At 39.0% G+C, this 27,999-nt stretch overlaps 1 protein-coding gene across 13 annotated transcripts; it reads right to left on the bottom strand.

The window, feature by feature from the left end:
- Positions 1-4: 4 nt before the first annotated feature.
- On the bottom strand, positions 5-27,959 carry MPP4 (membrane palmitoylated protein 4). Of its 13 annotated transcripts, none has more exons than XM_038142054.1 (22): positions 26,112-27,959; positions 21,201-21,315; positions 20,525-20,646; positions 19,550-19,627; positions 18,764-18,844; positions 18,077-18,208; positions 16,007-16,088; positions 14,761-14,846; positions 13,721-13,792; positions 13,090-13,286; positions 11,951-12,015; positions 11,173-11,190; positions 10,117-10,155; positions 9,372-9,392; positions 8,123-8,137; positions 6,621-6,662; positions 5,644-5,814; positions 4,849-4,929; positions 3,813-3,906; positions 2,920-3,028; positions 1,170-1,304; positions 5-467 (listed from the first exon to the last, which is right to left on the bottom strand). In XM_038142054.1, exons 2-22 carry the CDS (start codon positions 21,232-21,234, stop codon positions 276-278), a joined length of 1,866 nt encoding a protein of 621 aa, XP_037997982.1. In that variant the 5' UTR covers positions 21,235-21,315; positions 26,112-27,959; the 3' UTR covers positions 5-275. The 13 variants fall into 13 exon arrangements, 11 of the variants coding, with proteins under 11 accessions (XP_037997982.1, XP_037997988.1, XP_037997981.1 ...); XM_038142060.1 differs by having other exon boundaries at positions 20,525-20,622; XM_038142053.1 differs by lacking the exon at positions 26,112-27,959 and adding an exon at positions 25,673-26,105.
- Between the last annotated feature and the right edge of the window lie 40 nt (positions 27,960-27,999).

Raw genomic sequence — 27,999 nt, 5'->3', positions numbered from 1 at the left:
AGATACGTGCAACAAAATAGATTTTTCTTTATTCTTGTAATTGAGTACTCACAGCATTTACCCTTTTTTTTGTACAAAAGTGGATGCAGGTGTAACATAAAAAGCTCAAGAACTACACAGAACATAGTATGATTATATCTTCCGTTGGAGCTTCTTTCCTAATCCTCTTCCAAATCCCTCACATACAAAGATAAATTCTTGCAATCCTGACATTAGGATTATTCTTGAAGTAAAACATAAGCTGTAATCTTTCTGAAGCTGCCTGCTGCTTAGAATTAGGGCTGATTGTCGGAGCATATCCATACTGCTGGGACCCACTGGGGCTCATCCTGTGCACGATGTACTGCAGACAGCAGCTGTGCAGATGCTTCTTGTAAATTGTCGTTCACAATCACGTGATCAAAGAACTGACCAAACTGAGCTTCCATTTTCTTAGCCGATTCTTCCATCTCCTGTAAATCTTCTTCCTGTGAGACAGAGTAAATCCACAAGACTTCAGTGTTGTGTAGAGAAACATACCTGCACATATCTCCAAAACACCTCGGGCCACATAAACAATAGGTAACTAGATAATGTCAATCTGCTTTATTTCATTTACAGTTTGCTATAATAAAGCGCCTCTGCTACAGTCAGTTCCAGGTCTCAAAAACTGAGCTGCCTGCCATATGCTTCCCAAGGAAGTACCTTGTGTCTGAGGATGCTCCATTTGCCCTAAAACAGTTACTCTTAATGATAAGTGCTGGCAGAGAATGTTAGGGGACTGGAAGGTAAATCTACTACTGCTTGTGTTCTTATTCCAAATTTTAGTTTATTTCCCCAGTGTCCGTGCTGGGGAATGTCAACACAAATATATGTGTTGACTCAAATATTGACACAAGACAGCTAAATAAAACAAAAATATGCAAAATAGCTTCTCCTTTAAGACATTTCGAAGCTAAAGTGCCTCAGCCCCCTAGGTTACAAATTACAATCTTATGTTTCAAAGCCAGTTTGGAAGGGGAAAAGAAATCCCAACAAAATCCACAGAAAAAAGATAATAATTAGATTTGATCCCAAAGACACAGTTATGTTTTTATAAGAGTTAACAGTGGAGCATAGTAGAATGCATTATGTTCTAGTAACAGGATCTCAGATTAATAAACTCAATCTCTTTTATTCCCAAATCTTACCTTGAACTTCATGTTCACGTAATAATCTGTAATGATCCTGGCATTTTTACGAGTCTGCCTCATGCAGCCTATGCTGGGTGGCTTGATGAATATAATGTAGGGCTTTAACTCATGGGTCCGGGCTATTTGTATACCCTACAAATGAAGAGTAAAATAAAGTATTTCAAGTGCATTCATCCCAGTTTTACTCCCATAAAAAACCAGTTGTTTACAACATACTGTGATTCCCAGACCTAGGAGACACTTTTTTCAGGAACGCTTACTTGAAAAAGATCTCGCTAAGAATCCCTGGAGCAGACATTGTTAAGCAACTGTAGCACACAATTACTTAATACTGCTTGGTAGCATCATTAGGAAATGCTTTCAATACCAGTGAATGACAGAACAGTGTCACTAACAGATCTCTACAATCAACCACATAAAAGATTAATTTGAAATCTGTTCTTTTTTGACTGTAAGGGAGCTACTTTTGGAGCAAGTACCTCATTATTGTTTCATGCTGGAAGAAAGTATCTTGCTTTCAGAACTCCTTTACTGTGTAACATTTCCTAATGCTAATAAGTATTTTTAAATTACTGCAGAGCACTGGAAGGAATGAAAAAAAAAAAGAAAAACTAAAAAAAATGGTAGCATGTAAACTTGGTCAAATCACCAGATTTAAAATAAAGTATGCAACACAGCAGTAGTTCTGCTGCTTCACTGGTCTTACTTAATACTCTTTCCCAAACTTGTCCTTTAAACCCACACCCTAAAAAAAACCATAGTGGCACATCTGTCCAAGTGGCAAGATTACACACCCCATGCCACAACACCCCTCTTTTTCCCCTTTGCTTAAAAATGTAACAGAAGAAACCCAAAGGACGGTTTTAGATGTGAAGACTAAGGTGTGACCTCATCTACCTCTTACAGCAGTTTCAGTTTTGAGTAGTACCCCACAAATCTTGTAACTTAATTTCTATTTTAAGCAGCACAAGCCACTGCCAGCCTAAGGCTCAGACACATTGGCTCTGCATAATTAGAGGGAAATATCCAAGAATTAGAGTTATGGTGTCGCTCTTTACATTCAGTTAGAGGAGATGTTTAAACAGCATAGCCCAATCAGCTCCTAAGTAGTAAATATGCAAGCAATTCAGAGAAGGTTAGCAAGGTTTAGCTAGACACAGCTGTAAGTATCTTAGATATTTACAAGCTCAGGCTTTTATTAGCCTTATCTTCATCAGCAAATTCAATGCAAAAATAGAAGGAAAATAAAAATGAATAGCATCTAAGCGAAGAAGCAGGTTACTAGGAGCTGTAACTTCTGGAGAGAAATGCAGGCACAAAGACACACTAAAATTTTCAGCTTTTGCTTGATTACTTTAGGTGTTGCTGCTTTTGCCAAAGGGTGTTCTGAGATTGCTAATAGAAGGACAGAACTCTCAACACTAGGGCTTGTAGGAGGAAGAAATCCCATGCAACAGGTGTCCATGTGAAAGACTAGTCCTTACTTTAAGTATGAAAACTCATTTCCATACCATCCAAACTGATAATGCAGCTGCTGGCTTGGTAAAAAATTCATTGTCTCAACATACTTGTCACTGTAGTACCACCACCACCCCCTAAGACACATGAAAAGAATAATCTATTATTAATAAGCACGATGAGGTAAAGTGAAAAACAAGACAAAGCAACTAACACTGTTCCAATGGCTCAAGAATGTAGAGAAAATTATTTTTCCTTCCAGAAGATTCCCTGCCCCTTTACCACTCACCTGTGGTTCTAAATCTATTACACAGATCTTCCCTGCCTCAAGGACTGTTCGCACTGCATCAATACTGGTACCATACAGGTACCCTTTGTACTCCCCATATTCCAGCATTCTGCAGCAGTGGTGAGAAAGAAGGAAAGAGCATTTGAGTTTCAAAAAGATTCCATTTAAAAGAGAAATCTTCAAATACAATCCAGTGATCGGGACTGAATGATCATATAAAGCCTACAGAATACTGTTCACCCTTGCTCTTCCCTGCTACACTAGGCACAAAAACCATTACAATTCATCTTCAAATCATGCATTTTTTACTCATCATGATTTTATGAATTCTGTGTTTAGAGGTTGTGATTTTACTTGTCAATTACATACTACAAATAACTTCTTAAGTTTGAAGATTTCAAAGCACTCAGCACAGTTCAGTGAGTGTCGCTTCTGAAGTGCTGAGCTGGTCTGTCTTAGAGAGATATTGATGCATAGAAAGGAGCAGACACTTTTGAATATTTAGCCCTTACAGTTCAACTACTCATGTGTCATCACTGCAGAGATCCTGCAATGGAGTTGTAGGTCAGGAACAGGTATGATTTACTGCTAAATTTTCAAAAACAGGTCTGGTTTCCAGGAGAGTTATACTCATAACTTACAAGCACATCTAATGAGCTCAGGACTAGAGAGCCCACTTGCTTTTAGAAGGATTCTGAGATTAATTGTGGAGGAGCTATTTGCAACTGCACAGAGTCTGAAGAAACAGTCTCAAGCAGTTTGACACAAATTTACACCACACATACACAGTAAAAGTGGAGGAGCCCAGACTTGGGACCTAACTACAAAACTGTACTTTCTTGGATCATGTTGCATTTTAGGTAATAAAAATGTAATTCATCTCTCCTACTCACCTGTGACTGTACACCATGTTTTCAAAAGTTTCCTTCGATATGTAGTGATATTCACGACCATTCATTTCATAACTTTTCTGAACACGAGTGGTGTCTAAAGGATGATATAACACACACAAGAAAAATCCAGCTGCAACTAAATTATTGTAACTTTATAAGTGAAAATGAGAACTTCATGAAGAACTATCAATCAGTATTTTCATAAATAATAATATGAGTTATTTCCATTTGTTAATCCAGAGCAAAAGCCCCATATACTGTACTGGTTTGCCAGTGAAAAGTCAGTGAAAGTTATCAAAGCACAACTGTATTTCTTGGAATGGAAGAGTAGTTTAATCCAAATAGTTGTGATTGAAAGCAATCAGGAACTGGTTGCACAACTCTTTACTCTTCAGAGACAATTTTTTTTTCAAGTTCATTCAGAAAAATCTCACAAGTTTTCCACACTTGCACCTTCCCCTTATCTAGGACCTTAAGCACTAAGTCCTGAATTTTCAGCTAGCTTCAGATACGTAATTTCCAGTTTGGTTGTCTAAATTACAAGAACCAAATAAGCACAGGTAGAAATAATTTCAGTTGTTACGTCACAAGTTAAGCTGCATAAGTCTCATCTGAGACTAGAAGGCTAATAAGGAAAGCTGCAAAGCCTATTAAGCACCAACTTCTGTTGTCTTCATTCTCATACCTGAGCACTTAAACCCTAAGAACTTGAAATATCTCCAAGAAACGTTCTTTTTTTTTAAGATCTAGGAAAAGCAAACACCAAAATTAAACCAAATCATGCAGATAACTTTTCATCTCCATAAAGCTTTTAATAATTTCAGAAGCTGGAACTTGAACATACCTTTGTCTGATTTGCCAAAATGAGATAGATAGTATTTTAAACTAACCTTTTTGAAAGCAAATAGTACTGGCTTTCAGTAGAGCTGAAGAAACAGCCATAGAGCAAAGACACAAAGGCAAGAGGAAGATACTTGGCATTTCCTATTCATATTTGAATTGGGGTAGGGCAGGAAAGAGGAGAAGCATTACATACGAGGTGTGGCACTTTGAAACTCTCGTGGGTTACTTATGATTAGCCTTCGCCGTAGCTCATTCACACCAACTCCTGCAGGACCTGGAAAGTTGGAAGAGCAGCTAATATTACTGACAAATCACTCCCCAGCAATATAGCCATACCCAGCAGGCAACACAGCAATACTATTTTAAAAGAAAAAATGTATCAAATACTTCCAGACTTAGAAAGGACAGTGGATTTGCCTTTACTCAGTTTGCTTTATCAGGACCAGAGAACAGTGCAAAACAGCATCTTCCCTTCAGTCACTACAATTAAAGTCTCCTTGAGAGCCTGCAGCCCACTCAATGAAGTATGTCCTATAACAAGCATTATTAAAGGCATCTCTCCATACTGTCCATGATTGAGATTGTTCTAGTCTGGAGTTAAATATTCTTCTTGTTATTGTCAATCTATGCATTTAACACTGGCTGTAGAAATGCCTCCATGTAAAGAATTTTACTATTAAGTTACCAATGTTTTCTCATCATTTTCAGTCCCAGCTGAATATAAAACGGAACCACTTCCCTAATAAAATCCATTGTCAACCAGCATTCATAACCAGCTTCTTCTAAGGACTTCATTATTACTGTTTTTTAACCCTCACTATCTCAAGCAAAGAAGATGATACCTGCATTAAACTTTAACCTAAATAATGGGGTCAAATTACAATAATTCTTGAAGTGTTGCTTTGAGAGCTGCTGACACAGTCAGCACTGCCATCAGCAGCAGGAAAGCCCTGCTGAAATTTGCCGTCGAAGGCGGTTAAGCTCTTACCCACAAGGATAATCAGTCTGTGCCGGTCTGTTGGGTGCCGCTGGTACCTGACCACCTCTTCGTAGGGAGCTGCCAGGGCGCTGTAGCAGCTGCTGGGGCAGCGGGAGTAGCAGGACTGCTGGTTGAGCCGGGCCTTCCTGCGACACAGCCGCATGCTTCTGCGGAATCCAGCTGGATGGGGCAAAGGCATGCTACTGGAAAATGCACCCCACGTGCAGGCAACTAGTTCTTTAGCCCAGAGAGCCTCTTTCTAAGCCACACAACATACTACCTTTTCTGAGGTTTTTGCAAGGTGAAGGTTAGTGAATTTCATTGCTGCACTTGATATGACAGCTTGGTAGAATCTCTGAGCATTAAATGACAGCTACAGAGTAGGTAAAATCCCATTGAAAGTCACCTGAAAATTAGCCTGGAATTAAAGACTTCTGAAAGATCCCACAAACAAGCTGGAGGAGAAGTTTCTGACTACCTGAGGCATCCCTAGGGAACAGGTCAACTTTTTTTGATAGTGTAGGTGGTTCACTCTCATGAGGCAAGTCTGGAACATTTGCTCCAGCCTCCAGAACATGTATTTTAAAAGTTACTATGGTTTAATAAACATAGAGGTAGGTTTGTTTCTCCACTTGACCATCCAACTCTGAAAACTTCACATTTAGGTGTACTTTTCTAATGAAAGCCCTATGATTATTCTTAGTGGATGACAGATATTAGTTTTGGGCAAAATTAATCATGAAGTCAAGTTTAAATAGCAGTGGCCAAGTCTCTGTAGAAACCTAACAGGAAGAAAAATTTAAATGGAGAGATTGAGCATTTTTAGGAAGAAAGAGACTTCCTGATGTTTGGAAAACAGAGTAAGCTGTATTCCATTTAGTAAGTCTTTAGGTGATATAGAGAACAAAGCTTTTTATTGAACTTCATTCAAGCACTTAAGCTAGATCAAGCCCCAAACATTTTACTTATCTTTAGTCACTGCATACCAATAAAGACTCGTTGACCAAATTCACCAAATTCTTCCTCTTCTAGAATACAAAGAACAAATATTCATGAAATAAAAAAGAAAAGAGTAACTTAAAAGCTAGATGGCAAACAATTATTGCTGATCCCAAGGAGAAAAGGAGTTTCGGTAAATATGTGGAAGTATGATGCTTAATATAATTTTAAAAGCATGATACTCTATAATACCAAAATATTTCACATGACCAATGACCAATTCAAAAGGCTTATTGTAAGAAAAAATAAACATAGAATGTCTTGGTACTTCCTAAAAGAAATCTGAAACTTAAAATTCTATTTGTTTCATTCCCAAGATATCTACATGCCAGACAATGTTTTGAAATTGAAATTAGTGGAAAAAACCTCCACATGATTTAAGCTTTTCAAGTGAAATCTGTCTTACAAGAAGTCTTTAGTTAAAACAATAGTAACAAGTCAAAATTAGAAGCTCAAAATTATAAACAAAAACTTTGTAACTCACTTTCTGCCCCATAGCATGTTTGGAAAATGCAACTTGTGTCTGCTCAGATATTTCAGGCAAAATGAAGACTTGATTTTATTACTTCTTTTTCTTCATTATATCAGTGATATCTGCTCCAACATGTGAGCCTAACCTCTTTCCTCCAATTTTGTCCTCATTCTCATGCTGTTCATCATGGAGGCTTCACTATTCAGGTGAGACTTCTAAAACTCTATATTTTTTAAAAATTAAATATCTCATATAAGGCTCAAATATACCAATTTTCCAATAAACCAATGCTCAGAAAGTATAGAAACTATTTGCAAAAGATGACTTGAAAACAAATCACCAAGGAAAAGAATGGTGCCAGTGTTCAGCTTTCCTTTCAAAAAGTACTCCTTATTTTCCCCTAACCACACATGTAGCTATCCAAGCTGTGCATTCCCTTTATTTAGGCCTTGTTAAAGCAAGAATGAGATACAGAAGATATAGGCACGTCTTTAAAAGCAGTATTTGTTCCAAGGAAAAACATTATTTTCATTTGCAAAGCTTTGACATACTTTTAGCATTCTTTGATTTACAGTTATCTCGTAAGCATGGAAGTATTGAAACAAAATTAGATGCATCTTAATTGCCCTTACACATTTATACACTCTTCATTACTTGTACCTTTACAATACAGTTTTATGCCTGCATTTCTATATGTACTAACAACTAGTTAATGACTATGGGAAGAACTCCTGGGCACAAAACTGCTCATTCAGGGCAATGTTCAGAGTAATGTTCAGCTGATACATGCCTATCTATCTTCAAGTCTCTTGAGTCATCATTCAATCATGTTTAAATATTTCTGCTTCATCTACCCTGTCTTCTGTGGTATGGAGTGCAATGTAGAATCCTACAGGGAACAAGCAATTCAGCTACTGGGTATTGCAAGAAGAGTGGTAGTTCCTCCTAAAGCATAAACACAGATAAATTCTATTATATTACTGCCACAGGAGACAGGGAGAAAAATGTTAGTGTTACCTTCTTTAAGCTCCTCTGCAGATACAGATAAAGACAGATATAAAACAATTAGTTTTGAGAAGACAGTTCTAACAAAAAATCCAACCAGCATTGTCCAACGCATTTAGGGAATGTAGAAAACAGGTACTACAAACATTAAATCTAAAAAATGCTTCTTTGAGCATGAATTCTTAGTTCCCAAAGAATGCAAGAACTGCAGCATCTATTTCAGTATGGTAGTGCAAAATCTGCAACTACTGGTTAAAATGGAATGTAGGATAGCAAATATTTGCAACTTTATTCTTCTGACTGTGTGGATACAGCAGACAGCTGACTCAGCACTGAGCAGGATTTGCAACAGTAATCCCCAAGTGCAGCTATGAGAAACATTCTAGCCTGAAAACAGAAGACTGCCCTGCAGACCTGCTGGTTATGCCTTAAAAGCCTTGGGCATTGCTTGAGAGGTAGAAGAGAACAAACGCTTCTGGTAAGAGAAGAAGGTGAAGAAAGAAGAACTGGCAAGTAGAGACCTTGTGGAGAAGAGCAAATCTCAGGTAAAATGACACTTCTCCACAAGATTACCAAATACTTCAAATGAGAAGTTTAGCAGTAGTTTTATTTTCAGGAAGAAATTATTTATTTTAGAAGACTTAAGTTTTGCAGAACTCTCAACATGCTGTAAATAAGCAGCTGCTTCCTAAATGAAAAAAAAAACCCAAACAAACAACCAAAAACTCCCATGTCAACTTGGTCAAAAAAGAGTACTTATTGATTGTATTTTTTATACATAAATAATTAACTTTATAAGCATTTTTCTTTCCTGTATGTCAGCCATGCCCACAATCAGGAATCCAGAAGCAGCTTTCCTCTTTACCACATCAACTCCCACAGGCACTGGGGATTCAGGCCTCCATATTACCGAAGGTAATCCTATTATCCACTGACATCAGTGCAGCCCCTGCTGTCACAGCTTGCACGGGTACCACTGACGAGGGTTGGATAAATAGATCTGCTACTGATGCACGAGAAGAAACATTCACACTCGTGGGATAAGAGGACAGAAACCTTACTACTAAGGTAAGCAGAGAACAAGAGGAAGACTTAAAGCAACAGGATTTTACATAATGCCTTTTCAAGCCAGAATGCCTTCTGAAGCTGAAGTGGCATTTTGGTTTTTGCCACCTGCTTGTTTCTAAGATGCTTGTCTCTGGACACCCTTCTCGCAGCAGAACAATAGCAAGGAACTTAGAGTTAGGTCAGAGAAACTTACCGGACTCAAATGTTTCTTCATCTTGTTTAGTAATCCAGATAGCAAAGATATTAAAATAAATTCAAAATTTAATTCTTTTCCTTCTAATGAATATCAGAATCAGATATCAGTTTTCCAGCTTCTGTCGGTCTGTCTCACATATACTTTCCCCAGCTGCCTCTACCCTGAGGTGGCAAAATACAGCTCACCATACTTGAATTAACTGCTTCATCTCTTTTCACACAGTCCTACAGGATCACATCCCTCCACGAGAGCTTCTCAATTACCTTGGAGAAGGAAGAATGAACTGCACTGCTTTAAGGAGCAACTCAAGCTACCAATCTTTACAGTCAGTGTTCACAAGTAAAAACCTATTCTTGCTCCTTGTTCTCCCAAGATCAGGGATTTCTTGACAAGGAATTGTGTGGGTTCTCCAAGACCACAAAAATCTGTGGCAATTAATATGAATAGGCAAAAAAGCATGATAACTTTACAGCCACATCCAACACCTGAATCAAAGCAGTTGCATCTCATTCAAGCAAATATTTTTGTGCTGGTCAAAACACTCGACTATAAGCACTGTACACTGGAACTGCAAACAGCTCATTTTAGTACACTAATATGAGATGAGGTTTCCAGGGTATGAAAAATAGAATTTTCTACCATTAAGTTCACTAAGACAATGAGTGGTTTTATCTAGGAAATGAGGCTTTAAAGTAGCTACTGCCTTGAAGCAAATAAAGTAATCTCAAGTGAATTCAGTTACCTGTTTCCACACACTTTTCGTCAATCTGCATGTCATCCTCTACAGATTAACACAAGGGAAAAAAATTCATCTGAATCAGAAAAACACTGGAGAGGAAAAACACCCTTACAGATCTTACAAGACTGAACCAGACATCAGAAACAAGATACCTGAAGCTCAAATCATCTTTAGACATCTTTAAGAATTTTAACTGTTAATTCCAATTTAGTGATGTTCTTTGTATTACAGTGAGCAAAAACTCTTAAGTGAGTGCTCTGAAGGCAGAGAGACAAATGCATCTAACTTGAATTCTCCTCTTGAAATAATGAAAGGTTTAACATGCCTGTCAATCTGTTTATCTGGTAGATATCTCTTTATTAAGTATTACCATGAGGGAATACAATTTTCTTTCTTACAGCTTTTAAATGTCTTTCAAACATGCTACACTCAAGGAAAGTATTTTGCTTTTTATTTTGATTATTACTTTTACAAGGAAGAAAAGGAAGAGATCAATTCAGCTCTTTCTCAATCCCCAGACTACATCAATTTATGTCCCAGAAATGTGATCACATGAGCTTGGGCAATCTCATGGACTCACAATACAACTCTGTTTGTGTTTTGTTCTTGCACACCCTTCCAGATAGGCCCAGCAGGAGCTACTTTCCAGTTACAGGATACTTGTCAAAGTATCTGTCAATCACATTCTGCCCATATGTATCCTTTAAAGAAATACTCTCTCGGACCTGCTCTAGGAGAGAAAGAACGAGAAGAAAAGAGAAAGAGGAAATTTTGTCTTTCTTTCCTCAAAGAATCCATCCAAACTGTCACTTCCCTGACAGATAATGCACAGCTAAGGTTTCCACTTTAAGACAATGTATGCATCTACTAGGTGAAAAAAGGTGAAAAAGGCTGGATTTCAATTATGTTAAGCACACAAAATGCCAAGAACTTGGGCTTCTTCTGCATGTATTTATCAAAATGCCTAATTTCTGACAACTTTTAAAAAAGCCTGTAAAACCATGTGTCTTATTGGTTCCAGGTACAGAAATGCAATGCTGTCCAGATGTGATTTCCTACCTTCTTCCACAGTGCTTACTGCTCACAGCATATCCATTGAAGCAGTTAAAATGCAATAAAATTATGGTGAAAGAGAGCCTCAGCTCTAGCAAGCAATGCAATCAGTGCAAGAATCCTAAGGAATGAAACACATGCCCCCTGGGATTTATCATGAGAGAAAAATTTTATACTTGCACAAAGAACCATAGAAGGAAATGGGGACAGAAGAAACTGGAAGAACATTCTTTTTCTGGGAATAATTGCATATTTACAGGAAATTATAGTTGGCAGAAGATAATATTTCTGGATTGTTACCATAATAAATTCAAGGGCAGCATAGCTTATCTTAGACCTCAAGAAAATAATTTCTATTATTTTCTCAATAGCTTTGATGGCAAAGAAACATTCCAAACATGGCACTTCTCAGTGTCAGAGCTGGTATCTGTGTCCCCAGAAACCCAGGCCAGTACAATCGTCACCTCAAGACTTACAGCCAATTCTCCTAGAGAGAGCTGGCTGGCCTAGTGAGGTCCTAGAACGTAGAGACTTTGGAAGAAGTTGAATTCACACTTCTCTTATGGTCCTGGAGACAACCATCTCCGCCATCAGTACTCCAGGCACAAGTATCAGTATGTATTGTTTTTTCAGGGGATAGTTAACACAGTTGAAGGTTACAATATGGCTCCAGAAACAATGTCTTTGAACTAAGCTGAATTACATAAGCTTTTATTTCAGTATCCCTGAAACAGAGACGAGATCTTTCTTTCCTGCTGTATTGCTCAAGTAACTTTTCACTCACACATTGATGATTTGAGACAGAGGTGGGGCTGGAAGGGCTGACACCACCAGAATTCTCGCTGCTTCCTACATAGAAATAAATTTATCACAGTTAAAGAAACAAAACAGTCCACAAGCAGATTATGCTCTAGTCAGATTCACTGCTTACATGTAAGATTGATCAGTACTGAACTGCGAGAAGACAGCAAGAACTGAAACATTACCAATGTTTTAGCCTACTGCAAAGACCTGAAATACAACCAATGTGCTATCAGAAGTATTCAAATTTCCAAATCAGCAGCCCAGAAGTACTGAGAATGTATATAAAAGTACAGGAAGATAAGCCATACTGTGGTACAGACTCCTGGAAGTAGAAGAGTGTGCTACTGGTAGGGGTAGTAGTACTACTGCCTCCATTACTGCACAGAGCCTCTTGCAGCCTGAGTCACAACACAGTTTGATTTCACCTTGCATTATACAGACTGCAGGTAGGTTTATATTTATTACAAAGTGAAGTTTAACATGTGCTATTGCATGGCCTTACATTATCCTGAAGGTATCACAGTACATGTGGTTAAAGGATCAGATTGAAAATTTGCTACAGCAGTGTAAGAACTCTGGTTCTCAATGCATGTAGGGTAAAAATAATGGTCTATTTATGCAGAAAATAATAGGCAAGAGACCCTTGTTCTTTCTTGAGTGTTTAGTTTTTTTTCTCTGTTCCTCTAATCTGGTCTACTCAGTTTTGACCAAAGCTGAAGAGGTCACTCATGCATCACAGAACATCTTTTAAAATATACTATGCTTTGAGTATCCCTCTCTTCCCCTTGCTTTTTTTTTTTCATCATAGATGATGGTCATTTAGTAGTCAGGGCCCTCAATTTCAGCTGCTACGGTCCACCAGATGTCTTAGGAGCCAGCATGGGGACTGGATAAGTGCTGCAAATTTCCTAACTGGCAATTTGAGATTATACAGGTGCTTTCAAAAACTTCTTCTCACACTGGTGCTCTTAAGGGAAAAATAGCAAGAAGTCAGAGATCAGAAAGAGGAAAGATGTTTGTCAGATGTCATGCTGAATCATACTGCTACAAAACTTAGGGAAATTTTGAATAACTAGCTGATTTTTTAACCAGAAATCAGGAAAATTATGATTTTTTTACCTTTTAAGAAGATGATTTGAGGGTATGAGTCCAGCACAGGCACTGAGATCTGAAACTTTCCTGGCCTGCCACCAGAGAGCATCATTCTGATCCACAATCTGGAGTATTTCACCCCTCTTAAAAGGCAAACCAGCATCAGCACAGGGTATGGCAGGATCCTGCAAGGGCCAGTAATCTGCCATTGCTCGCACATACAGCTAGTAAAGAAAATACACAGGAGTGAGCGGAAGCCCAGTCTAGAATGGATACAACACATGCTTTACAGCCACAGGGCCAGATATTGCTGCAACTTCAGTCCAATGATGAAGTCAAGTTTTAAAAACCAGATCAAGCCTTAAACCCTCTCTGTTCATTAAATGAGGAAAAAACCCCTATTTATCTCATACATTATGAAAAGAACTGACCTTCAACTTGTAGATCACTCTGAAAGTGCCTTTATTACACAGTTACATTTCTACTTACTCTCTTCAGTTCTTCAGCAACAACATATTGATGTCAGCTGAGAGGCAGCCATTAAGGCCAGGTATCACTTTAGGGATTGCAATAAACTTCCAGGCAACACCATGTCTTTGTATCACACAACTGGGCACTACTGCTACTACTCTGGGAAAAGAAAAAGAATGTTTCTTACTGTTGTTTGGTTGCTGACAGGCCGATCAGAAACTGGAATTAATTTGAACATAATTGTCCCCTGAGACAGGGCCTAAATGATTAGAAAATAATTAAAATATGGTTGGTATTCAACACAAGTAATCAATCATCGGCAAGACACAGCATGGCTTTGAGGATACTGCAATGTTTGTGTTACAGATAGAATTCAGGTAGACAGAGTCAATGTGACAATACTGGATTTTTTCCAAAAGAAAATTCAGTTTTGCTAAATATTTTTTAATTTAATGCAACCTATGTTTCACTGTAAGTATATGTAATTTCAGCATTGATTCATACCAAACTTTTCTACTGAAATCTTATTTAAATTAGCAGCAGAATCTGGTTAGATGGGTTATATAACAAGGGGGAGGAACATAATTTAGTAATTAAGCATTCCAATGGAGTTTGTATTTCTTACACCTAGAAATGGTACAACCATGGCAATGGCACATAGACTCGGTATGATTACACATAGAAATACCTCACTGGCTGGCACTTAGCAGTCAAGAACCCTGGGAAATTGTGTGCAAAATGACAAAACAGGGACATCTCAACAGATTTCTTCATGAGAATTTTGACAACAGGCATTACATTGCCCTTTTCTTGCAAGGTAAGGTGTGTAGCTTACGAGCTCATTCACTCTGCTTTAGTGCATTTTGTAACATGGACTCTTATTAGAATAGCAGCTTTCCACTACTTTCTTGTGGAATATTTCTGAGTAGCACTTCTAGAAAAAGTTATGAATCAGTGAAGGCTGAATAAATTAGTGTTTTTGCCAGAAGCTGCAGATCAAATGATCACAGTTAAGTTAATTTCTCCCCAGAACAGAAGTTAGATTTAATTCTGCTTTCATATATTCTGATTTCACGAGGAGTTGAGAACTTCATTCACATTAAAGAAACAATCTGAATTTTCTGTTAAAAATTTCAGTCTTTCTCATGTACAAGAGTGTGTAAAAGAGCGAGCATACAAATAATCTTAAGGTGCAAAGTAGAAAACATATTTAAAAATATTAAATACCAGAATATTAATGACTTGCTCAGGCTCTAGTCCCTCAACAGGAACTCCATTTACTTCCACCAGTTTGTCTCCAGCATACAGCAACCCTACCATGAAAACAAATATGAAAACAACAGCAGGAGTTTTATCACAGCATGATTTATCTTGGATAGGGTCACACAGAAATATCACAGGTTTGTAAGTCAGCATTAAAATTTTCCTGCACCATGTGTGGAGGAAGGCATTTTGGATTCAGGCTGCACCGCCCCTGGATGGGACTGCTGCAGGTCACAAGGAGCTTGCATGCTTCAGCTTTCTTAATCCTTCCCACTCCCCCATACGACATCTTTACAATCTACTGATGACTTGCCTTAAAATTAGCATAAACATTTTAATATTGCTCCATTTCCCAAAGTAAATTATGAACCTATCCTATATTAATAAACCATTACACTAGGAATCAGACCCCTAAAAACTCCAGGTGCAGTGGGAGGTCCTGGGACTCCTCCCTGTCCTTTACTCTAAAGTCTTCACAATACTGTTTTCTTTTCCATGTTTCTTTAACTCAATTAAAGTATTAGTCGAACTAGGAACTTAATCAGCTACTTTCTGCAAGTTGGGCTTTCTTCTCTATACAAAGGCCAGAAAATACTAAAAGGAACTATTTTATAATGATTACAGCTGAATTTTACTTCCGATGTTTTATATTTTAATTACATTACATTTCCTAAGGGACATGGAACACATTCAATTCTAGGATGACAAAGTAGTAACATTTCAAGGGAAACTCCTTGAAAGATTGCTGAGCTAGTAGTGCTAAGCGAGGTGTTTAGCAGAGTAGTGCCAAAAAGTATTATTACATATTCCTTAAAGGCCATTATCTTCTAGAATCACCAACTATTGATGTTTACCATTTCCCCATTAGGGAATGTGCTGTATTTCATACTACGCTGCAATTTGGGACATCCAAGTATTGGTGTCAAGAACACATAATGAAAACTGGATTTCTTCGTCAACTCAGTCTAAAACAGCAAATTCATCTGAAAATCTATGAAGTCAGAATGAAAGTCACTGCAATGCATCACTGCTTACAGTGCTGTCCCATGTGCACATCATCTTGCTCTATAATGGAAGATTAACTGTAGAAGCTAAGGTATTATCTTAAAATAAGATATTTGAAGTACGATAAGTTATATCAGTTATATAGGTTATATCAGATATAAGTTATATCAGTTTTATGTATCACTTTGTTTCAAATTCCACATACCACTTCTGTCTGCCAGCCCACCATGGATCACACGGGCAACCGTTATGTCACCTGTTATCTCATGGCGTTTAATGGTGGCACCCTGGCAGACAAGAACAAAGAAAAAACACATTGATCACCAAAGAATCCCAGTAAGTTTTCTTCCATATCACAAGTCTGATCTTCATGCTGACACAAAGGCATTGAGGGATACAGTCTTTTTACCACAACATGAATATAGCAATAACCACAGAATCATGGAATAAGCTGAGTTGGAGGGGGACCACAAGGATCACTGAGTTCAACTCCTGGCCCTGCGCAGCACCATCCCCAAGAGTCACACCCTGTGCCTGAGAGCATTGTCCAAATGCTTCCTGGACTCTGTCAGGCTTCTGACAGAGGATCTTCTGTCAGGGACCACTCCCCTGGGTTACCCATTCCAGTGTCCAACCACCTTCTGGGTGAAGAACCTTTTTCTAATATCCAATCTAAAAATCTCCCCATACCCACCTTCAGGCCATTCCCTCTGGTCCTGTCACTGGTCACCAGCAAGAAGAGATCAGTGCCTGCCCCTCCTCTTCCCCTCACAAGGAATTTGTGACTGCAGTGAGGTCTCCTCCAGGCTGAACAGACCAAGTGACCTCAGCCATTCCTCATACAGCTTCTCCTCAAGGCCCTTCACTATCTTCCTGGCCCTCCTTTGGACACTCTCTAATAGTTTCATGTCTATATCATGACACCCAAAACTGCCCCCAGCACTCAAGCTGAGGCCACCCCAGTGCAGAGCCGAGCAGGACAATCTCCTCCCTTGCCCAGCTGGAGATGCTGCGCCCGATGCCACGCAGGATGCGCTTGGCCCTCCTGGCTGCCAGGGCACTGCTGACTGATACCCAACTTACCATTGACCTAGACCCCCAGGTCTCTTTCCATGGCACTGCTTTCTAGCACCTCATTCCCCAGTCTGTCCATACATCCAAGGTTGCCCCATCCCAGGCGAAGAATCCAGCACTTTCCCTTGTGAAACTTCAGGGTTCAGATTGCCCAGCCCTCTCCTTTGTTGAGGTTGGTCTGCAGGGCCTCTCTGCCCTCAAGGGAGTCAACAGCTACTCCCAGTTTTGTATCTTCTATGAACTTGCTCAGAACCCTTTCCAGTCCTGTGCCTAGGTCATTTATGAAGCTGTTGAAGAGCACAGGGCCAAGGATGAAGCCCTGCAGAACCCCATTGGTGGCAAGTCCCCAGACTGATGTAACTCCAGTCACTGTAAGCCTTTTTGCCCAACCCATAAGCCACTTGCTCACCCATCCCATAATGTGTTTATCCAGCTGTGTGCTGGACATTTTGTCCTGAAGGATACTCTGAGAGACAGTATTGAAAGCTTTACTGAATTCCAAAAGGATTACATCAATTGGCTTCCCCTGATCAGCTAGCTGGGTTACCTTACCATAAAAGGAAATCAGGTTTGATAAACAGGACTTTCCCCTCAGGAAGCTGTGCTGGTTGTCCCTCAGGTGTTTTCAATACTTTCCAGAATAATCTTCTCCATAACTTTACCAGGCACTGAAGTGAGACTGACAGGCCTGCAGTTTCCAGGGCTGTAATGTATTAGTACTAAGTCCTTCAATGTCTTCAACTTCCATCACACTAAAATAACCCCACTGACTGACAGATGGAAATCTTTTTTATCTCCAATATTACAGCTATCTTTTCCTAAAACAGATTAGCTAAGCTATACAATGTTTGCTGCTTATAAGTACAAATGATTACCAAAGAACTCTCCTCCCTTCCTTTCTGTTTTGGCCATGGAAATAACTCTCAATCCCATTTGGTTTTATCTCATATAATGAAAATACATCTGCCAAATGTTCAAACTCTGAGCAAACAAGGCACTGAACAATCTACACTCACACCGTGCATGGCTAGGTCCTTTCTCAGGTCCTTTTCAGCCTGAACAATTCTTGTGATTCTGTAAAATCTGGACAAGAATGCACATAATCCCCACAACATTCATGGGGAGAAACCAATATGCATCCAATGCATTATTAATTCTTTCTGAGTTAAAAAAAATGATAGACACAAGAAAAGTCCCTCACCAGAGGCTGGTTGTTTTTCACTAAGCAGACAATCCTCATAGCTTCTTCATTTTCAGGTATGTTGTCTGGCAGTGGTGGAAGGGTTGGCTCAAAATCTTTCTGGGCCACAGTATCATGAGCAGATAGCAAGGCCTGTTACAAATGCAAACAAGGAAACCAACCAACCCATAAGCAAAGATCATACAATAGCAGAGCTTTAAACCGTGACTGGTCAGAAACCAGAAATCACTGAATGCATTCCTTTGTGAACACAGATCCCTTGCACATACTGACATTTTCTTTCCACCAAGAAAATCAAATCATGAAAGTTTTAAGAACAGTTCCTCTGTTTCTTGTGGAAAACCTTCATAAGATGCAATACTTCTATTTAGAGCTCTCAGGTTAAGAATGCAGGTTCTGCAATTTCAAGGAAAATTTGATTCATGTTATATATTTGCATTAACTGCCCATAATTTAAAACTTTGTAAGAAACATCTTTCAAACACAGCCTTAAGTAAAATGCAGCCCACTGCAGGTACCTCAGATACACAGTCCACATTTGATCTCATGATCTGGTTAGTTCATCATTAGTAAACTATGTCTCTTCTGGCTCCTTTACCAATTCTTGTGAACAGCTGCCCATCCATTTCCATTCCCACTGCAGAGAGCTCCATGAGCAAACTTTTTCTTTCCTTATGCAGGACTTGCCTTGAAGTGTGGAGAACGCAGTAGCCGTCTCAGCTCTTTGATCTCTCCTGACTGAGGGGCTTCATGCAGTAACTCTACCACCTGATAAATGTAAGAAAATAAGCACAAAGATGGATTCTAGAAGACATTTAGTTTAGAAAGCTGTACACTGAATGTAAAGGAATGGAGACAGTGTAAAGCCCCCCCCCACATTATATGAGTCAGAGGATGTCCATATGGTTTGCTCTAGAACTGGACAATATGACCACAGCTGCACAACACTCAGCCAGGCTTAATTTAGTTCAGGCACAGTGCCATGTGCTCTAAATCAGATTTTGCTCCCATCTCTCAACCGATTTCATCACTAGTCTCAGTTTCTCTACTTTGTCATTAGCTCTTCCACTAATTAAAAGATTTAGAATTCAGCTATTATAATTAGAAAAATCTAAAAAGCTTTTCAATATCCTCACGTCAGTCTGCTTGATTATAGCCATAACACTGAACCACAGAGTTACATGGGAAGAAAAATACATGGTCAGTGATTAAACAATTAACATTTGTGTTCATTACACTGGTCAGGATTTGTGTAGTCCAGCAACCACAGCTGTGCCCATTTCTCATTCCCCGCCACCCCCCCCCACCCAGTAAGGGCTGTTGAGTAGTTATACAGATGTATAAGGAGAGTTTCAAGTTTATATACTGTACTTAGACATGAGACACAGAATAAATACCAGAACACTTAATTGCAGCAGAGTCCATTCATTTGGCACGGGTAAGTAAAGCAATAAACTGTGCATACAATCTCACCTCACGACTCAATGCACGTGCCTGCAGCGTGACAGGAGCTGGTCTTTTTCCAAGATAGTGTTGGAGGCATTCATAAATCTGTTGCACGCCATGACAGACAAAACAAGGCAATGAGGACATTGGCCAGTTCACATGATGTATAGATACATACATGACAGGCAATGGACAACACTATTTCTAGAAACTTCTCAGTCCAACTAGAGCCCCAGAGTCTGCAATCTCAATTCTTAATATCTGACACATCTGGAATTGAGTCTTGAACTCAATGTCTTTCCATACTATCAGGTAGCTAGCCAGTTATACTGTTGTTTTGAATTTTCCTAGAAGAAAAGCTGTCAACACAGATAAATAGCCTGATAGTAAATTCTCTTATTTGTAGCCTGTTTCCTTCCTCTAGTTGAAGGCATAATTGCTGCATTTAAAATACCCTTATGAGCATTCTTATCCAGTAAAAGCTCCTCTTTAAGAATTAAGGACTTTAGAAATCCTTCTTAAAGAAAAGCAGAATTTTTACAGAATTTGTCTCACAGATAAAATTCTTCTCAAGATAGAAACACCAGTCAAAACTCTGTTATCTAACAATATAAGATCTTCAATGACACATCAGATGAATGGGATGCAAAATAAAATACAGTGTCACAGGCCAAGAAGTGGGATGCATAGCCATACAGAAATTTAAGAACAGGAAAGACAACTGAGCAATGATGTATTCAGTGTCTGTCCCCTGGCCTTAATACAGACAGGTAAAGTAGAAGAGCCTAAATCTCTAGGACATGATGGAAGAGAACACTTTATTTTCCTTTAAAGCATAAGTGGTTTTGTCTGCTGTGACTGCTGATGTTAGAACTGACATCAGGACTATCAGCACTTAGTGTAAATAAGCATTTATTGTCCTCATATGGCAAAATCAAGTAGCTGTTCCCTAGAGATGGTTCTGTAGGTGACTTTTGCTTTCCCAGCTGTGTGGTAGCTTACCTTGAGCAGTGCTTGCAGCCAGCGAGATCTGAGCAGGTCATAGAGCATGCCAACACCATTGACATCTCTCTTACAGAGCAAACTGAGCTCTTGCAGCGCTAGAGTCAGAACATGAGATACACCTGAGCCCAAGAAACAGAAAAGCGCAAGACACTTCAGTACAAAGAGAAGACCAACCAAGGCCAAACAGTGACCCAGGCCTTTGAAATGCACCTTTGCTCAATTTGCACTTCTAAGAAATGCACAGACATTTCCTGTCTGCCTTGCTTTTTTTCCTGCAATCAACTCCGTTGCATAAGAGCTATTTTACCATGTTATTAGCCAGCAGGGTTAGGTCAGTGCTAGCAATTTGCAACTGACCTGTGAGAAAGCCGTGCAGGCAATCTCACATGTAACAGTCTGGGTTCAAGCTCATATCTCCTACTGAGAAGAGGTGAAACAACAAAAAACTCCTTGGCTTTATAAGCCAGAAACAAATGCCAGGTATTCTCCTCTGATGCTTTCTTTAGTTAACTGCATACCACCACTGAACATCAAGAATCATTCCAATTGTTGAGTAGTAATACTTCAGACACATTCATCTCTCTCATGACTCAATGGAAGAAGAGTCACAGAGATCAAGGAATAGAACTTTTCAAAAAGAGAAAGAAAACTGAAAAAGAGATGCAAAAATTACCATTATCTTTACTGCTGACTGTTGGCACCTCCATCTTCTCCTTTATTCAAGGAGATTCCACTCACTTTGAATACTGCATTCACACCACGTGGGTTTCACAAAGAGAGATGATGAACTAGGGAAAAGAGCACCCTCATATCACAATACTGTCAGGTATTTTACACTGATAAGAAAGCAGAATTCAAAACAAAGGAAGGGCTGGACAAGAGTTTGTATTTAAAGTGCACCACGGGTGTAAAAAATAAATTAAATATATGAGTCCCACCTGTAAATTCAGCCACCCATTAGTATCCAAGATGCAGACAGACAAACCTCAACTGCAGTGTGGCATTTTAACCTCTTTATAGAATTGTCATTTGCTTGCTTCATTAAGTCATCAAAAACAGAAAGCTGTTTGGTCCATCTTCCAGCTCTCCAGCTTCTTAAGTGTACCACCATGAGAAGTCATAATTTTTTCTGAAGACTTATATCTTTTTTTATACCCATATAGCTTGGAAAATAATCATATTCAAGGACACATTACATTTAATAGCTCTTAATCTTGACACAATATTAAAACTGAAGACTGCAGTTTCTACTGAATTTTCATGGAGCAAAGACACAATTTTGAAGAAAGGGATCCCTGTCTCTATCACTATTAGAGTTTAAAGTCTTTGAAGGATTTGTTCCACAGAGATTTCATTATTTTTCTCTTATTTCCTCACAATGAATTAAAAACCCAAAACCCCAAGCCCAGATAAAAAAAAAACCCCATTTCTCACCTTGCTGGTATCATCATCTCTCTCAGGCAATTTATAATAGGTTGTCACTTTTAGAGATGGAGTCAAAGAAGTTATTTGCTAATCTAAAGATGTGTGGCTGATTTCTTTAATTATAAAAAGCAGCATATACTACCTTATTTTTTTGCTTTAGATTTTAAAATCAACATTTTTAAGCAATGCAGGAAGACACCACTTACTAATTAATATGTATCCATGTTGCATGACCTTTCCACAAATAAAATATGCACTTTCTAAAATTTTCTTTCAAATTCCTTCCCTCCCTCAAAATTCTGTGGCAACCTATCACTAGCCTATAATGTTCTCTCAAACTAAAACTGGAAGAAGTTCTTCAATCTGCTGTTCATGGCAAACAATGCAGTACAGGATTGCTTGAGAGAATTCTCTGAACTCTTCTTCTCAAAGTAGTATGGAAATTCCCCAGGGAACACCACACACTGCATTTATACCCTAAAGCATCAAGAATCAATGTATGAAAGCTCTTAAGTAGTTAAAAATCTTCATTACATCCTAGCTGATTTAACTTCTCACTTGATACAAGTGTAAAGGTATTGTCATGATTAGCACTGTTGTAGATTACTCTTTGAAAGCTAAATATTTCAACTGGCCACTCAAGAGATAACTTAGACTACAAACAAAAAAACTAACATCAAATATCTGAGCATCTCAGCCAATAGTGAACCCCAGTATGGCACAGTGAATGTATTACACCAAATTCTGCTAAATACACAGTAGGTTATCTGCTGGATTAATAAAGTAAAAGGGCAGCCATTTTCCTCTACAGTGCTCTGTAGACAGAAAACAGCAAAGGTACAAGCAGGAAAAGTATTATCTTGATCTGCTTACAAAAGCAGAAGGCATTACTGTCACTTTTACTGCATTTAATACTTATTTTTAGAACATACTTCCTCTCTCCTGTTAAATCATAAAACTGCTTTCAAAAGGCAGCGGAAATTAAGGGAGAAAAAAATCACAAATTATGAGATTATGACTCAAACATTTTATTACTGAGTCTGGGCAATTTATTTCAAGTTACTTCTACAGGATACTCAGTGGTACATCTTATTGAAATTCTAACCTGAGGACTGCTTTTAAATTATGATTTTTTTCTTTCAAAGATTCACAAAAATATAGTTTGATCCTCCCCCAGTACAACTGGAGTTTGAGCTGCAATTATTTAATATTTTTCAATAGTGTCAGTTCTTTTCCTTAAAGAATTTGCCTTCCCCATTTTTAAGCTTAGTTGATCTGCCTAATGATGGATTTAACAAAGCAGGACATATAAATCTGTCACGAAAACCTGTTTCTTACTCGAGACAAAGCACTTGGAAACAAAAAACATTTCTGGAGATCCTAAAATATTTCAGATTCTGCTAAAACACAAACAATATCATTGCCCCTTGGATATTTTAAAGGGATTAATTTTGCCCTATAGAGCATTGCAGCTTCTGGTATCAGTACAGCTTCCATAGAGAACAGATGTGGGAGCAACTTGAGTGCGTTTGGAAATTTTGGGGACAGTTTATCTAGAAGGTGAACCTCAGATTTCCAAAAAATCTGGGAAAGCTACTGAAGGTTTTGCTTGCCTTGTTGAGTGAAATCCTCAGCTACAGCTATCAGAGTTCTGGGAATAAACCTTTCCATCCATTGCTGTCACCTTAAACAACAGAGTTTACGCTCACATTAACAGAAGCAGCATTTGAACATCAAAATCTGTCAAGTTCTGACCACCACAGCTCACCTCAGTCATAAATTAGTAACAAAAGGAAAGCAGCATCCAACTGTGAAGCCTGGTTTCAGAAGCTGTCAGTAGGAGCAGGTGCTGAAAAAGTCACTACCAGAAGAGAGGAAGAGTTGCTTTGTTAGAAAGAGCAAGGATGCTCTTTCTAAAGAGCAGAAAGAGCACTGGATTGCTTGCTTAAAGGCAAAGGTCAGAGTTGAAATAAACATAGAATTACTACTGTACCTTTATTTCCTAAGACTAATATCTACATAGACTCCAAGGCCAGAGCTCAGGGTCTCCTCATCCAGGGATCTAAATAAATTAGATGGAAATTCTTGCTAAAAGGCTTACCTGACTAATCTCCCAGGCAGTGTAAAGGCCTTCCCATTCACGTGTATTGCAAGCAATTACAAATGCTCATTAACAGAAGACATTTCTCTTTCCCTGTTGTTAGAGAAAAAACTGGATATCCACACTGAGTGTGCCGGAATTTGACTCAAAATGAGTCAGTCACCTCAAGTCTGCAAACATCAGTTATCCCAAGTCTGAGCTACTCCTTCAGCAGCAGAGTATAAAATTCCTTGACCCTAATTGTCAGACAGACGAGAAGGTCTTATTGATAAGGCTAGAGATGCAAGGGAACCTAAGCCCTGTTTTAATAAAGTTTCAGAATTGTCTTTAAATGGACAATTTTGCATCTTGTCAAGCCTCTGAAGGGGACAACACCAGAGAACCTGACATCCAGAACATCGCTCCCCTACTCTTATACACTGCTTTGGTTAATATGTTAGACTTGAGCTCTTTTTACAAGGAAAACTACTCCTATCTTTAAATTTGCCAAAATTAATGATTTGGCATATTGAAGACTGCAAATTAGCTTGAGGGAAGGAAACACTCTGCGAAAGCTTTTGTTGCCACTCTAAATCAGCAAACTGATTAGGCAAAAAATGGTGGGAAAGATTCAACAACTCAAACCATACGCCCTGTTTGGAACTTTTTTGTTCTGCATTAAATAAGCCTAATTAGACCAGTGTCATTACTGAAGTCTGACAGCTTCTTTTCTAGTCACTGTAAAGAACAATCCTGCTTTTTTTTTTGTATACTTTTTGAGACACTAAAGTGTTTTAGCTAAAGCAGCAACCCAAAATATTAATGGAATAAATTGACACAACTTAAGCCTTTGAAAACATTTATCCTTATCTTATACCCAAGCATCTCTTCATGCAAGTCAGAGGCAGTAGAGTTGAAAAAAAAAAAAACCAGAAAAAAAAGTTATGTTCACACCAATCATTCTGTGAGATTTCAGAGACTCACACCCTGCATGCATGAGGTAATTTATGCTGTTACTCTCTGTACTCAGATCTATTCAGTGGTGGTTCATTCTGCCTCCCTCCAACAATCTTAGAGCTGCAGTGGTGGGGTGAGTACCTTGTTTACATGGGCTAAGAGCTGCCAAAACATCACTCCCCAAAAGAGCAGCACTCAGAGAACACTTGGATGCAGTCATGAGGGGCAGCCAGCTTTACTTCCAGATGTTTACTGCCAACAGCTTGGGCTTACAGAAAAGAAATCAAACTACCAAAAGCCCCCTAAATAAACAACCAACCACTGTATTGATACTAAATCAACTTAAAAGTACACAGCTAGGTTTTTCAAAAAAGGATTTTACAGTCCCGTATCAGTCACACATTTTTCTGCCTTATCTCTCAACATACCAGAACAGGTAGTTTCCTAACCTGTTTTTAGAAACAAGAACAGTTTTGTGAAGATTAGGACTGAGGAAAAAATTCCCTTTCAAGCTCCTACTCCGCATTCATACACCCCTCTAATATTTGGCTAACAAGAACTAAACAGGCATCAGAAGTTTAAATAGCTTTGCTATAGCTATGAGAGGAAACTAATTTCACATTTACATGGGGAAAATGCATCCTTGCAGAACAATGGTTTCAGTACAGTGCAAATTTTCTTACCTGCAAACCCCACAGAATACGCCATGTTCAGCTCATGTAGAATTTCCAGAGGGAAAGAGTATTTGTTGGATGTTAGTACAGCAAGTAACCTCACTGCCCCAGCTAATCTATGGACATCCTCTCCTTTCTAATCCGCAGAAACCTAACCTTAGAACTACTCATTACCAGGGAGAAGAGAACAAATCCCCTTAACCCCTTTCTTGCATAAAAAAACTACCTCGTCTCTCACCTAAATAGCTTCTTATTCTCATCAACTTTCCCAGTCAATAGGGTGCTCATCACTTGGGGTCTGTCTGCAGCTACTGTGCCTGTGATTGCAGTGAGAATCTGTAACACCAGAGTGCTGATCTTCTGTGGCTGGTTACAGGATTTCTGCTGCAGCACAGGAAATACCCGGCTTTCCATTAAAGAGGAAAAAAAAAGAGAAAAAAGTAATTACCCTGAAGCAATCCAGCTGGAAAGGTCCTGCAGGTTAACTCATTTCTTTGTTAGTTACAGCAATACACAAATCAAAGCTGGTCTGTACTGATTTCCTAACGCATCCCGGCCCAGATCGGCTGTAAAGTGGAATCTGTGTCAGAAGCACATTTAATCCGGGGATTCTCTTCAGCTAATAACTGAGCTATATATCAGAAGGAACAAAAATAATCCAGCCCAGACTGTCTGCTTCCCTAATCCAGCCAAGCTAAATTCATGTGTGATACCACTACCACTACTTTTTCTAAGAGATTGAATGTATATATACATGCCTCTCTCTGTGTTTATATAAAGGCCGATGTATCCTTTGGGTTTTGTAGTTCTCAGCTTTGCACCATTCACAGTCAATGAATGTTACACCATTAAAGTTGCTACATACTAGTAGCTACACCTTGTTCTTGAAATGCAGAAATAATAAGGAAGAATTTCCCATTTCTAGTTACATTTTGGGTTTAAGGCACAAAATCAATCTGGGACTTCATATGAAACAAAGTGTAATAGTAAAATACAAAAAATGCTAATTCAGTTACAGGGGAAAAAAACAATCCCAAATCTGTTTTTCATGGTTACACTCCCAAAAAAAGGCAAAATAAATCCTGAATTCAGATCTTCTGCAGATGAAAATTGCCATTGATTTACTCAGCTGTTCAGCATAGCCCCATTTTAAAGGGCAGTTCTGTTCCTACAGGCTTCAGTTAATTTTTTTTACATGAAGTTTCAAGAGATGATTGCATGGAAAGGCTGCATCCAGTGGAAGATGAAGTGCTTGAATTCTGCCTTATCCTTCATTATGCTCTTCATCTCTAGTTGTGCCTCCCCCCTTCTCAAGTTACCTTTTCATAGCTTCCCTTTTGTCCATATTATTGCTTATCTCTCCTTGAATTATTCAGTATAATTTAAAAAATAAGATCAAGCCAACACTAAGTTGTTTGTAAACATGAAGTCCTCTCTCTATATTTTCTCATCACTATAGTCTGTTGCAATTTAACAGTGGTTTTAAATATCATCGTTCCTGAATGACTCTTTCCCATTCTCTGATAAAACTAGAAATAATTTTAAAAAGACCAATTACTTTTACTTTATTATGAAAACTGCTACATTGCAGCTGTTGTTCAACACAACAGTATTTTGGAATATGGGTTCTTTCCATTTAGATGCCAGCATACAAGCCATGACTGCTACTTCAAAATATGATAAGCACTATCTATGGAGTCTAAGATAAGTTATTGTAACATTCTGTAATCTACATTTCCCCTCCCTTGTTCATTTTGTTGAGTCTCTGCTGGCACCTACAATACTCTAGTTACCCACCAGTGTTATTGGTATAAATGAAGCTAGCCATAAACCACAGAATACACACACACACTCTCAGAGATTCCCCAGAGAAAGAGATTCCCTTCTCTGCAGGCTCCGAGGGGAACTGCTCCAGCAGGTGTGATCAGGATCACACCAAGAGACTGCAGAGACCTTTCCCAAAGTGGGGACACCTTGTAATTAGTGCCAGGAGAGACAGCCCAGTGTGTTCTGCTCCGAGTGGGAAGCATGGAAGCACTGAAGCTCTGCCTCAGAGGCAGCTCTGGCTCGGCACAGGCAGAACCAGGAGTGACAGTAGAGTTCCAAACCTGCTGGAGCAGCCACCCCAACGCAGCCTGTGGGGTGAACTGCCTGGGAGCTTCCCTGCAGTGGGAAGAGCTTGGCATTGGTGCCAGGAGTTCACTTCTAGAGCAACAGCTCTGCATGCTAAGCCCTGCTTCCCAGGAAGGGACTGGACATCACTTGCTGCTGAGGAAGGAGTGAGAGAGGAGCCTGGTGGGCACCTGGTGTTAACCAAGGTCAACCCAGCACATCTG

The sequence above is a fragment of the Motacilla alba genome, chromosome 7, assembly GCF_015832195.1.
Source record: "Motacilla alba alba isolate MOTALB_02 chromosome 7, Motacilla_alba_V1.0_pri, whole genome shotgun sequence".
NCBI classification, from domain to species: Eukaryota; Metazoa; Chordata; class Aves; order Passeriformes; family Motacillidae; genus Motacilla; species Motacilla alba.
Note: the sequence above shows the minus strand (reverse complement) of the source record. Positions and strands in the feature narration are given on the sequence as shown.